The sequence below is a fragment of the Molossus molossus genome, unplaced genomic scaffold (assembly GCF_014108415.1).
Source record: "Molossus molossus isolate mMolMol1 unplaced genomic scaffold, mMolMol1.p scaffold_m16_p_3, whole genome shotgun sequence".
NCBI lineage: Eukaryota > Metazoa > Chordata > Mammalia > Chiroptera > Molossidae > Molossus > Molossus molossus.
This window is the reverse complement of record NW_023425366.1, coordinates 14112506-14126222: the sequence shown is the minus strand read 5'-3', so window position 1 is coordinate 14126222 and position 13717 is coordinate 14112506. Positions and strand designations below refer to the sequence as shown.

Below are 13717 nucleotides of genomic sequence, written 5' to 3'. Positions count from 1 at the left end.
CTCTCTCATCAGTGTTTCTATCTCTCATTCTCCCTTCCTCTCCAAAAATCAGTACAGGGAAACATTTTTTTTTTTTAATGTCAATATCGCCCTGGCCGGTTTGGCTCAGCGGTTAGAGCGTCCACCTGCGGTCCGGAGAGACCCGGGTTCGGTTCCCGCTAAGGGCACGTACCTCGGTTGCAGTTTGTCCCCGGCCCTGGTTGGTCGTGCGGGTGGCAGCCACTCGATGTGTCCCTTCCACATCGATGTTTCCCTCTCTCTCTCTTCCTCTCTCTCCCTCCCACTCTATCTGTACAAAAAAATGGAAAAATGTCCTCGGGTGAGGATAAAAATGTCAATAGTGCTGAGGCTGAGGTGTTACTCTGTGGGTGTCTGGGTTAAGGAGTTTGGGAAATGCAGGATTTCAGCGTTTACTAGGTGTATGGGGTTGGCCGGCAGTGGTAACTTTGGTTCCTTCCCCCCACACCCTGCCCCAGACATTGGTGATGAACATACGCAATAATCCAACCTCATGGGCGTGTGCGGAGGGTCTGCGGTGGGCCAGCAGCCTCGTGGGCACTGGGGATGCAGCAGGGACCAGACAGCAGTTTCTGAGCCACTGACTCAGTGTTCCATGGGGAAGGAGACCGTTAACCGCGGAGCGGCCTGGCGTGCGCCCTGTAGGGAGAAAGGGCAGCGGGAAGGAAGTGTTGGAGAGTGTTCAGAGCCATGAACAAAGACAAGAAGCAGGGAGTGGGGATAGGAAGGGCTGGGAGGCACCGGAATTTTAAAGGGGCAGTTCGGTTCTCAGTGGGAAGGAGCACTGGAGGAGGCGAGAGCAAGCTGGGCGGCCTTCCAAGAGGAAGAGCACCAGGCAAGCTGGGAGCGATCTCTGAATGCCCCAGGCTGGGGCCTGCTGGTCTGGTAGCCTACCAAGGCTGCCCCTCAGCCCCTCCGGAGACACTCCAGAGGCCCCGGAGGCCTCGGGGCAGGTGGAGGCCTCGGGGCAGGTGCGTTAGGGTTAGGATTTCCTAGTTACCTGTCTGCAACCCTCGCGGCAGGTTGTGTTCGAGGGCAATGTACACAAACGCTCCGTGAATGGTGTGTGACTGTTTTGTAACTCTTTTCCTTCTTCTCTGAGAGCTTGAGTGTCTGAGAACGCCAGGTCGTTCCCTCGCAGGGGCTGGAGGACATCAGGGAGGGCCGCAGGAGGGATGGAAGCAAGGGGTGTGGGGTGTGTTCTCCGCCGGCTCGCAGGCGGCCTTTGCTGGGTCCCCACGCCTGTGGTGCTCGCAGCCTGCCGGGACTGTGGACACGGCCTGTGGCGTGCAGGTGGACAGCGGAAGCAGTGCTTCTAAGTGGCGGGCTGTGAGTGCACCAGCTCTCACCCAGAGCTTAACTGCCCCCCAAGAGGACGGCGTTGGAGCGGACCCTGAATGTTAGCCCCTGGGCAGGATGCTGTGTGCCCTCCCCACTTTGTCACGCTGAACTTTAGAGATAAGAAGCTGAGGCCCGACTCTTAGGAACAACAATCCCATCTTTGTTGGAGGACAGTTTATTTCCTCATAGTTGTCTTCATTACAGAGATAAGAGATTTAAAATGTGTGGCCTTTTTCTCTCCCCCATTTTCCCCCTTGAACCTATTCAGGTCACAGCGCTTTGCACCTCGCAGCCAAGAGCAGCCACCCTGAGTCCGTCAAGAAGCTCCTTCAGGTAAAAAATGGCAACAACTTCCAATTAGAAACACGTCACTTTTAAAATTTAAAAGTAACCTTATCTGTGAAAGAACAAATCCTCTCCCTCTTTCTCTCTCTTTTAAATACTATCCCAGAACCTGGGTTTCCTCAGAAGGTTCATTATTGAGATGACAGCCGTGGCGAAGATTGTTTCCATGGCAACCGCACTGGGGGGGAGTTTGGAGTGTCTTCCTGGAATCCAGTCTTTTTCTTCCTTTCATCAGTTCCTCCTTTACTTTCTGAACGACTGTGCCCTTTAAACAGTCAGTTAGAAAAACTTTTTTCCATGCTGTTGGACATCCTTACGATACAGACTCTCCGTTACCCTCGTCCTCTCTCCCACCCATTAGTAGAATAGTTCTTGCAAAGCAAAACTGCCGTGATTTCCTTGCAAGTTACTCGAAGAGCTTTTCGTTTTTAGGTTTTAAATTCTGGGTTTTATTCTTCTTTGTCATTTTAAACTAACTCCCTGGTTCCACAGCCTTGCCAGGAATCTTACAATGATCGCTCAGGGTGATGACTTCTGTAAATCTTTAAAGATGAATATTTAATGAAATCCCAATAGTAGTAGTCCTTCCCAAGACGTCCAGCTGTTGCCAGTCGTAATGCAAGCTGGCTGTTCTGAGAATAAAAGCAATAAAAGATGTGTTGGGAGGACTGTCTGTTCCGCGGAGCTGTTGTCTCAGCCTTGAGGGCGCTGTGTAGGGCCCAGCGCAGGGCCCAGCGCCTTGCTTTCATTTGGCTTTGCAATTCTAATGCAGAAGCTGGTCACATTCTTCAGCTTGTCCTGCTCTGCTGATCACACGGCTGCTTGTCTTGCATTGCATGATGCAAGCCACCGCCAATGCCAGGAATGCGTAACCTCCTCAGGTCTTTGACAGAGATTCAAGACAAACAGATCAGCCCTGGCCGGTGTGGCTCAGTGGTTGGAGCGTCGGCCGCGGACCAGAGAGACCTGGGTTCGGTTCCCACTAGGGGCACGTACCTCGGTTGTGGTTTGTCCCCGGCCCCAGTTGGGGTCGTGTGGGTGGCGACCACTGGATGTGTCTCTCTCACATTGATGTTTCTCTCTCTCTCCTTCCCGCTCTATCTGAAGATAAATGCAAAAAAAAAATGTCCTCAGGTGAGGATAAAAAAAAGAAAAACAGATCAACATCTGTGATGCTTATTATTTTTGTTATGAGGCTTCTTCTTGAAAACAATGAAGGCAGAACTTTCCCTGTCTCCCTTCTCTGGGATGGGCACTCCTTATAAATGAAAATCGTTGACTTGCCCAAGTAAAGTGACCTGCTTCCACATCCTTGGTCTTATCTCAGTTTTAAACTTGTATGTGTTTTATTTTTTATCTTTATTGTTGAAAGTATTACAGATGTTCCCCCATTTTTCACCCATTGACCCCCTTCTCCCCACTCCCACCCCCCTCCTGTCTTCCCCACACTATTGTCTGTGTCCATTGGTTATACATATATGATATCAATTCTTTGATTTATCTCTTCCCACCCCCATCCTCCACCCCCTTCCCTCTGAGGTTTGGCAGTCTGTCCCCTCCTTCCATGTCTCTGGATCTATTTTGATCGTCAGCTTAGTTTGTTCATTATATGCCATAAATAAGTGAGATCATGTGGTACTTGTCTTTCTCTGACTGACATTTCGCTCAGCATGATACTCTCCGGGTCTCCGTTCCCATCCCGGCGTGGCTGTTTAGACTCTGCATCTGGCTCTGACTTTAAGGAAGAACAGACTTGACAAGCAGGGGATCCTCATGGGCAAGGACCAGATATTCTAGCCTCGAATGTAATCTTGTATCTGCTTATGCAAATAGATTGGTTTTCCTCTGGAATCTTTGAAGCCTTTAAACAGTTCCTTGTGCTGTTCTAAAATTAGGCCATGGCATGGTCAGTGGTAAATTGATCTTCATTCTTCTTGTCACTGGAGGGCAGGCAGACATTCCCCTCTAACGTTGCCTGTTCTTGCCTCCCCGAACTTACAAATTGTCTGAACACTGCTTCTGGGCAGTAGTTAAAACCTGAGGCTTTAATGTCCTCCTAATGGGTTGCTTCCCTTGGGTCCTGCGCCTCTCTAGTCAGTTCTTCACCTCCTGTCTTGGCAACCTATGCTCTCTGTGATGTGACTGCTGTTATCCCCTGCTAACCTTCACCCCTGCACCCTCTGTATTTACTCCTCTCTCTGGGCTCTCAAGACCTTGGCTCTTACGACTTGTCTGCTGGAGGTACTTACCCTCTCCAGTGGCTACATCCCCAAGGCAGTGAGTACAACAAGCAGAACCTTGTGAAATCCTTCAAATTCAAATGGACTCTCTCCCTCTCCTGATACCCGCTCTTCCCCCAACTCTTTCTTCCAACGACAGTTCCCTGAGCACCATGCCCTGTATCGAGTGTTGAGTATACCATATACTCAGGAACAGAGCCGCCCCTATCCTGATGGAGCTTGCGGTCTGCTAAACAAGTGCGCAAACACACATTACAGATTGCACAGCACTAAAAAAAACTCACAGGGTACTTGAGAGAGGAGTGAGTGGTGGTGTTCCGGAAGGCCTCCTGGAGGAGGTGGTAATTAGGCTGAAAAGTGAACGATGCAAAGAGCCAAGGGGAAAGCAGACCCACCAGCAAGTACGAAAGGCTTAAGGAAGGAAAAGCACTTGTCAAAGAGGAAAGAAAGCCACTGAGTGGGCAAAGCATGAGGAGGAGGAATAAAGGTATCGGGTACGGGCCTTGTATGTCACGGTGTGCAGACTGTAATTAGTCTAAGTACAGTGTGCTGTGAAGATCTTTTAAGTCAAGACTGAGATTCACAGCTTTGAAAGATCACTCTGATCGTACAGAGCTGATGAAAGGGGGAGGCTCAGACTTGTTGAGACCTGCCAGGAGGGAGGCTGTCTGTCTGCAGGTGAGAAGAGCTGGTGTGCACGGGGTCGGTGTGGAGGAGCAGAAGGCAGCCGAACTGGGGTTCGTTTCGGAGCAGAATTGACAGGACATGGTGGAAGGAGGAGGTGGAAAAGAAAGCGGAGATGACTCAGTGGTTCCTGGCTCATGGACTAGATTCATGTGACACTGTTGACAGACAAGGAAGTGTCAGGGAGTCAGGCTGGGGGGAGGGAGAAGGAGCCAGAGGACTTGGCTGTGCCGTGCCTGTGAGACAGGACAGAAGTGGGAACTGGGCCGTGGGCTATCAAGTCTGGTGCTCAGAGATGACCTCTGTCGTACACCAGCCCCAGCTCAGCCTGTCCAGGTTCAGACCCCTGCTCTGCTGTCTGCTGTGGCCTGAACAAACTGTTAACATCCTCGTACCTCTGTGTCCTCATCTGAAAATGGGGCTAAATGATAGGAGCCAACGAGGGTTGTTGGGAACCTTAAAACAATTTTTTGAACAATGCCTGGCACATAACAGCTAATACTTACACAATAGTATTGTTATGGTTAAGCTATGCATTTGGGACTCATTAGATTTTGGATGTGGATGAGATTACAGAGGAAGCGAGCTCAGACAGAGGGGACGGAAGAACCCAGGATTTTATGTTGGGCCAAAGGAGGAGTGGCCCGAGTAATGGGACGAAAACCAGAACTGGACGCGCCAGGCGGGGCTCCAGGAGCTGAGATGGAGTTCTGGAGAAGAGGGAGTGGTCGATCGCAGGTGAGAGGTTGGTCGGAGGACAAACACGTTCATCGTCATAGGAAACACGAGGATTGTCGGTGCCTTTGACTAGGACATTTTTCTATGGCGTCTTCAGGGAAAATACCCAACTGTGGGTTCAGGAATGAATGGCAGGTGAGGCAGCGTGGACTGTATGTGGGCAATTCTTAAGGAAAAGTGGGTTTTGTAAAGAGACAGAAAATTAGGGCAGGAAATGGGGGTGGGGAGGTGATAGTATCAAAATGAGAAGTTTGTTAGCTGGTGGGATGACCCAGTGCGAATATGGTGATGGGTAAAGGACGGGGGGGATGCTGAAGCGGTGACAGGGTGACAGTTTGCCGGTGTCATGACTACTTGGAGGTGCATCTCCTGAGGAGCGAGAGGCCCCTGGAACGTGGCAGTTGGGACCCATTCATGTTCATACTGTTCTCAGTAAGTCTCATACTTTGCAGGAAAAAGATGAGCCGAATAGAACTGAATTGATTATATGGGTTTGTTTGTTTTTTTCTTATAGTCTAAGTGCCCAGCCGAAAGCATTGACAGCTTGGGAAAAACAGCTTTACATTACGCAGGTAACTTCCGTTCTCTTGTTTGTCCTCTGCATTTTCCTGATTCAAGCTGTTCAACGCACCACGTTACACGGCTGCTGGTGCCGCCGTCTGTCACCATTCCTAGACAGTCCCGCTTCGTCCCCTTCACAAAGCGTGTAGAGTTACCAAGCAACAGATCTAGAATCCATCCATCGCCCGCCACTCAACACAAATTGTCTTGGTTATAGTGTAATTCACCTAAGATTATTGGTTTTGTTTTGTTTTGTTTTTTATTAATTAATTTTTGTTACAGATGTTTCTCCTTTTTCCCCCCACTGATTCCCCCCTTCCCCTCCCTCCCTGCCCTGTACCCAGTTTGTTGTCCATGTCCGTTGTTCATGCACACATGCATATAAGTTCTGTGGTTTATCTCTCCCCCTCCACCCCCTCTTCTGGGGATTGTCGGTCTGTACCCCACTTCCACGTCTCTGGGACTATCCCCTTCCTCAGACTGTTATGTTCATTATATTCCACAAATAAGTGAGATCATATGAAACTTGTCTTTCTCTGTTTGGCTTGTTTCACTTAGGATGATACTTTCCAGGTCCCTCCATGTCGTCTCAAAGGATAAGAGATCTTTCTTTCTTACAGCTGCGTAGTACTTCATTGTGTATATGTACCACAGCTTTTCTATCCATTCGTCTACTGATGGACACGATTCTTGTTTAAACTAAGAGATATTCATAAGCATTTGTGGATGTCAAGTATTGGGTGATACAGATTTTTTTAAATTTGGTGCTCATTAAGAACATCAATCCACGTATCAGCATTTGGTGTTACCATCTGTCAACAGCCTCAAGTGACAGAATGTTGACCCTGAACTCCGGGATGATCCAATTTACAAGTCTCTTTTAGGGCTGGTCGTGGAAAAGCCCAGTCCGACGCTGGCCTCAGCCCAGCTGGCGTTAGGGCTGCGCTGAACCGAAGCAGTAATTGCAAACAGCTCTTACTTCACCTCCTTGGCGCGGCCTCGCGTCGGTGTGGCCAGAGCGAGCGGTGCCAGCTGGGCAGAGCCTCGGCCCCTCCCGAGGAGTGGGCGACGCAGGCTGTACGAGCAGCTTTTTGATCGGCTGTTTGTTTCCCTCTCCTCAGCGGCGCAGGGCTGCCTTCAAGCTGTGCAGGTTCTCTGTGAGCACAAAAGCCCCGTGAACCTCAAGGATTTGGTAAGTCCCAGGTGGCCACGTGACGTGCAGTGGACACTGGTTTCTAGAGCACTGTGGGCTACTTCTGAGAGCCACCACGACTTTAGAGACCTAAGTGTTTGGCAAAATCTATGGCTTTTCAACCTAACTCCCTCTTCTGCAAAATGGATGTAAGTATTATCCCTCATTGGTCCCTAAATCATAAATAAAACATTCTTAAAAAAATGGATTTGGGAGAGAGAGGAAGGGGGAGAGAGAGAGAGAAATAGGGATCAGTTGTCTCCTGCATGCACCCCGACCAAGGATCGAACCCGCAAGCTGGGTGTGTGCCCTGACCCAAAACCGACCCTGCGACCCTGCGGTGTTTGGGACAATGCTCCAACCAACTGAGCCACACCGGCCAGGACTGAAGAAAACATTTTGCTGCATGCACTTTCCCTATATGTATGTTTGTATCTGAGGATATATATGTGGGCTGCCATCAACTTAAATATTAGTAAGACGTAGTTTCTTGATTTTTAAAAATAAATAAATCTAAGTACAAGTTTTATTCCTTTGTTTTGGCATCCCATGCATCACCTAGGGTACTGCTGGTTAGGGTTTCCCAGCTATGAAGACCAGCCTAATTTAACCTCCCTGGGCTATTTGCAGAATAAATTCACATGCCTATTGCTCCTGCTTGCAGGGTTCACTTTCCTACTGTTGTGTGGGAATTGATATATACACACATATACCTCACGGAGATGCTGTGAAATGAACATATGGAATCTGTAAATAACTTCACACTCCCTGAATTTCATTACTTTATAACCAGAAAGTGTTATAACTTCTCAGAGATAATTTTTTAGAAATGGGTCTGAAATTCTACTTTTCAAAGAAACTTAATCCTTAAGCAGCAGTTGTATTATAACAAATCCCCATGTTAAAACAGTTGGCGATATTGTAACTTGTCTTTTTCTTTCCCTATTTGGATACATCGGGCTTCAACACTGCTGTGGACCCCACTTGTAGGGTGTGCAAGGGGAGGGCAGGATGGAAGCTTCTCTCGGAGTCTGTCGTTTGAATCGGGTCCCCTTCACCCTAGGATTAAAGAAATAGTTGTCTATATATTCTCCGAGTATTTTTTCACTTGTTTTGTGTTGTCGTGTTTTAAACTCTTAATGTGTGTATATGAGTTGGGGATTGAATTTTCTTTTTTCCCGAGGAATGGCCAATTGTCATATTGTGGCATATTAAATCATTCCTTCCAGCCGTCTCTTTATCTAGGCATGTGTCAGTAATAGGCAGACTCTTCATTTGTGTTGATACCTAGTAGGTTACGAAAGAGTATTCTTTCCAAGAACACGGCAGTGGCCTGGAGGGTACGCGGCTCCCTCGGGAGGGGCAGCGCAGAGGGTGGGGGACCTCCTGATGCCTCGTGAAGCAGGCCCTTCATTTCTCCAGAACCATCCCAGTGACCCTGGAGTAAATACACACCTGGGGCCTTTACAATCTGTGTCCCACTCTGTCCTATCGTCACCGGACTGAGGGACGGCCCAGGGAACAAGCGACCCAAGAGGCTGCGGCCCCTGAGGAGACGCTGACAGTGCAGGTCATAAGAAGACTTGTGCTGAGAGGTCACAGTGGCCCAGCTGGAGCACCGGCCATCCCGGGGTCCAGGACAAGACCAACAGGACAGGGCAGGAGCACACGTAGACAGGACAGGGCCTTAGCGACTCTGGCCCTGGTGTCTGTTAAGCGTCTCACCTGTACTTGTGTCCTAGGATGGGAACGTACCGCTGCTCCAGGCAGTGCAAAATGGCCACGGTGAGGTCTGTCGCTTCCTTCTGGATCACGGAGCAGATGTAAACTCCAGGGACAAAAATGGAAGGTACCACAGCATGAGAAACCGTGATGTCCACATTCTGGGAGTCTTTCAAAGCATCACAGCTGTACTTGGGATCATTTGTTATGAAGTGATTGTAACTTTACTTTTTTATTTTTTAATAATCAGGAATCTGTTTTGACTTAAAAGAGTTTTTCCCCAGACCTCTGGGAACTTCTTTGAGTCTGTGATGGGATTAATAAATAGTAAAGTGAACAGGCCATTTCTTATGACTTTTCATGCAAAAATAAACCAAAGTAAACATATTGGTTTCTTTTTTTAAAATAATCCTGACATGGTATAGGTAGGTAATCTGAAATGCTCGAGGTGAGGTATTGCATTTCAGATTTGTGCCAATCATATTAAATTCCATCATATTTAGAAGGTTATGTTTAGAAGATTGTGTCTATGTTCTTTGACCAAATATGGCTTAATATTTTAATTAATCTGAGTTTTTTTATTATTATTATTTTTAAATCCTTTAAGTGGATATTTTTCCATTTATCTTCATATAGAGTATGAGAGGGAGAGGGAGAGAGAGACATCGATGTGAAAGAGACATCGATTGGTTGCCTCCCGCACAACCCCCAACCAGGGCTGGGGACAGAACCACAACAGAGATACTAGCCCTTGACAAGAATCGAACCCAAGACTCCTTGGTTCGCGGGCCGACGCTCTAACCACTGAGCAACCGGCCAGGGCTTCATCTGAGTTTTTAAAAAACAGCTACTTAATTTCATCTCGATAGCATTCCATTTGAAGATGAAGTGTCGTACAGTTTTAACAGCACTTAACCTTCTTTTCCCCGTTTTTAAGACAATGAAATGATTTCCCAGGAATAAGTTCGACTTAGTACTAATCTGGTGTCTCCGTTTTCTTCAGAACTGCTCTGATGGTGGCCTGTGAGGTCGGCAGCTCCAAGGTCGTGGAAGCCTTAATTAGCAAGGGCGCAGACCTAGCCCTTGTAGATTCCCTGGGACACAATGCCTTACATTATTCCAAACTCTCCGAAAATGCAGGAATCCAAAGCCTTTTGTTATCAAAAATCTCTCAGGATGCTGGTATGTGAAAGAAAATAGCCAGTGTGGTTTTAAGGTTAGCCACTCCATTTCCCCCAAAGGATACAGGAATGTGTGCAATAAGATGTATTTTATTATTCTTTTAAACATATTCCTGAAGAAAAATGAAGTGTTAAGTATTGTGTATATTGTGTGTATCCCCCCTGCCTAAAGTGGATGCGAGTTATTATGGTTCTTATAGTTCTTTTCTTTTTCCCTTACTTTTTCCTCTGTAGATTTAAAGACGCCAACAAAACCAAAGCAGGTATTTATCTTTGGGAGAGGGGATTTTTTTTTTTTCATCTTTGCTTATGGGAATTTGAAAAATTTCCCGATTAGACCACTCTGTGGTCCTAGAAAAGTGATAAAGCCTATGTTGGCAATACTTAAGGAATAAAATATCTTCTGAATAAATGATTCATCATTATAAGGTGGTAAATGTTTTCTAAATGGTTTGCCCTGTTTCCAAAGCTTGTAACTTAAAACCTGCTACTTATATATTTATCTTTTCCCAAAATGTACTAATATTTCCTATTGTGAGAATGTTCAATGTGATTTAAACTCTGAAAATGAATAACAATATTTTAAATACTTGTAAGACCACATGGGTTATAGACCCATGTCCATGGCGGTGTTAGATATTTATGCAAATAAGAAATTTAGCTTTTCCTTTTAATTGGGGCTTTTAAAAAATCTCATTAGCGTTACTCAGACATCAAAAAATTTACCCTCATATTTTGGAATTTTTTTTTCTAAAAACATAGTCACTGTTGCTTACTTTATTATTAACAGGATGTATCTTTGGCTGTTTATTTGTGCATCAGAGTTTTTGAAAAAGTTATAAACACACAAGTCAGTACTGAATTTATTGTGTGCTAACTGTGTTCCTTATTTCTCCATAACCTTCAGAGATGAGGTTCTCCCTGCCCCCTCCATTCACATTCGTTAAGGAGGGATGGAGGTGCCGCAGAGCGGGGGAAATCCCACGCTCTCTCTCCATTAGGGTGGAAACCAGACAGAATGTGTTCTGGGTTCTAACGTGTGGCAGACATCTCCTCCTCCTCCACTTCCCCAGCTCTCCACACCGACTCCATCTGACTTGTCTTGTGTGTTTTGTTTCCTTGCTGTTCAAGCATGGGCTGCGGGGGAACACTAAGAGCATGCACACCACTGATTTTTATGTGGGTAGCAGATTTCAGATCTTGATAAAGTAAGAAATGCATGAACTGTGGAGGTTTTTCTCCTTGTTTGATGAAGCTATGTGCTCCGACTTTACTAACCTAACTAACCCGCCACCATTCTTTGGACTGTGATAACTTGCAGCATGATCAAGTGTCTAAAATAAGCTCAGAAAGAAGTGGAACTCCAAAAAAACGCAAAGCTCCACCACCTCCTGTCAGTCCTGCCCAGGTAAAAACAAAGCCAGCTCGCCGCAGCAGACTCAGCGGGTTGCCCTTTAGTGTCGGTGTCTGGGCCAAAAAGAAACGTCTTGGAATTGAGCCTTGAATGCACCTTTAAACTTTACTTCAGTGGTTTTAAGTGACACATTGTGGTATTAAGGATTTTGATGATTAGAAGGGAGATAAGGTTGATTCTTATTTATTTCAAAACGGAAGCATTGAACAGCATCTTTTTTAAAGCCCCAAGGAAATTTCCCAAAATCTTTAGGACCGAGATTTTTTTGCCTTGAGTTAACAAGCTCAGTTCTTCTGGGCCCTCAAGGCTGTAGAAAAGGGCAGGAGGATGGGTAGCCGGGAGGCAGTTAGTTGAAAATGAATTTTAGTTTGTTTCTTAAAACACCGTTAGGATGTATTTGCCTTTATAATCACGTTTAAGTTCGACTTAAAAGCATCTTTCAGGTTATAGTGACTGCAGCGTAGAGGAGGAAGAGCAGATATCTACGAAATGGCCAATGAAACAAGCTGGGGGTTATTATTAAAAGAATCATAGGCCAGAAAGAATCCATATTCGAATAGTTGAGAGGAGCACCTCTCTGATAAGTAATTTTAAAGTGTGTTAGCATATTTATTAATAATATTCTCAACCTGCAATAGAAGTTTTACAGATTTTTAAAAATATGTTTTTTATTGTTTTTGTTTTGTTTTGTTTTTAAGAGAGAGAGGAAGGGAGAGAGAGAGAGAAACATCAATGGGCTGCCTCCTGCCCACCCCCTACTGGGGATCAAGTCGAAAACCCAGGCATGTGCCCTGACTGGGAATCGAACTGGGACCTCTCAGTCCATGGGACAACGCTCAGTCCAATGAGCCACATCAGCTGAGCAGAAGTTTTACTTTTTTTTTGCATGTTTTTAAAGTTTTACATATTTTTAAAACTGATTCGAGTAAATACAGGAGCAGAGTTGCTTACTTATAGTCTTCAAATTTTTAGAAAGTATTCGAGGTATCTGAATTACATTGAATATATGTTAGCCCCCAAATAATTGAAACTAAGGATAATTACTGTTAGATGTATTTGCATTGGTTAAATTCTTTGGCACTGGAGGAGAAAAGACTTTGAAGAAGCATCCTTTACCAGTGGTTTTCAATTTTATTTTTAGTTGAGTGATGTGTCTTCCCCAAGATCAATAACTTCCACACCAATTTCGGGAAAGGAATCAGCATTTTTTTCTGAAGCACCCTTCAAGGTATTTCCTTTCTGTGTTCAATTTTGCTATTGAATTGTACAATCCATAATAGACTTGGTTTAAGTTATATAACACTGGACAAAACAGAATATACTTCTCAGTGATTGGTTTACAAACTTTTCATCAAGAAGCACCCCTGGCCCTGACCGATTTGGCTCAGCGGTTAGAGCATCGGCCTGCAGTCTGGAGAGACCCGGGTTCAGTTCCCGCTGGGGGCATGTACCTTGGTTGCAGTTTGTCCCCGGCCCTGGTTGGTCGTGCGGGTGGCAGCCACTCGATGTGTCCCTTTCACGTCGATGTTTCTCTCTCTCTCTCTCTCTTCCTCTCTCTCCCTCCTACTCTGCAAAAAATGGAAAAATGTCCTCGGGTGAGGATAAAAAAAAAAAAAAAAAGAAGCACCCCTGATTATTTTCCTGGCATGGACCCCAAACAAAAAGAATAGGATGAATAAATTACATTTATTAGCTAATAATTAATTTCTTTACTTAATAAAAAGGCACAAAGATCAAACTTACCCGATAACCATTCTCCTTACTAAACTGAATTGATATAATGCCAATCAAATGAAAAGTTTTTTTGTTCTCTGATGTCTTACTGAAAAGTAATTGTATATTTTTAATTAAACTTCTTCCTGATTATAACAGTGATATGTTATTTATTTTAGAAATTTTTAAAAATCCACTGGGAAAGTATTTAAGGAATGGGAGGATATTTCAGTCAATATCTGCTTATCTAATAATCACTAGAAAATTATACTTGGGGAGAAAGGAAAATTTATTATTGTTGAAATGAAATTTCAGTGGTATAATTGTGTATTTATTTCCCCCATTTAAGAGTTACTAAAGATAAATTTTTTTTTAACTTAGATGTGCACTCATTTGAAAAAGATTCTATCAGCCTAACATTTCCATCACTTGAACTAGAGTTCACTAATTAGCTTTATTTTATTATTGTTGTTATTATTATTATTCTTATTTGCTTACTAATAAGCTTTTAAAAGGAGTGCCTATGCAAGGCAAGGCAGTGTGGGAAGCTATACTCTTACAATTAGTA

The 13717-nt window shown here is 45.2% G+C and overlaps 1 protein-coding gene across 3 annotated transcripts in view; it reads left to right on the top strand.

The window, feature by feature from the left end:
• RAI14 (retinoic acid induced 14) overlaps positions 1 to 13717 on the top strand; it is a 120902-nt gene that overhangs the window by 92906 nt on the left and 14279 nt on the right. For 2 of the 3 annotated variants that reach the window (XM_036280631.1, XM_036280629.1), the window contains 8 exons: positions 1628 to 1692; positions 5881 to 5938; positions 7049 to 7119; positions 8862 to 8968; positions 9845 to 10023; positions 10257 to 10285; positions 11344 to 11430; positions 12578 to 12664. In XM_036280631.1, coding sequence (XP_036136524.1) covers positions 1628 to 1692; positions 5881 to 5938; positions 7049 to 7119; positions 8862 to 8968; positions 9845 to 10023; positions 10257 to 10285; positions 11344 to 11430; positions 12578 to 12664 — 683 coding nt within the window. The remainder of the gene's footprint in view (positions 1 to 1627; positions 1693 to 5880; positions 5939 to 7048; positions 7120 to 8861; positions 8969 to 9844; positions 10024 to 10256; positions 10286 to 11343; positions 11431 to 12577; positions 12665 to 13717) is intronic. The other variant, XM_036280630.1, reaches the window with a different exon arrangement.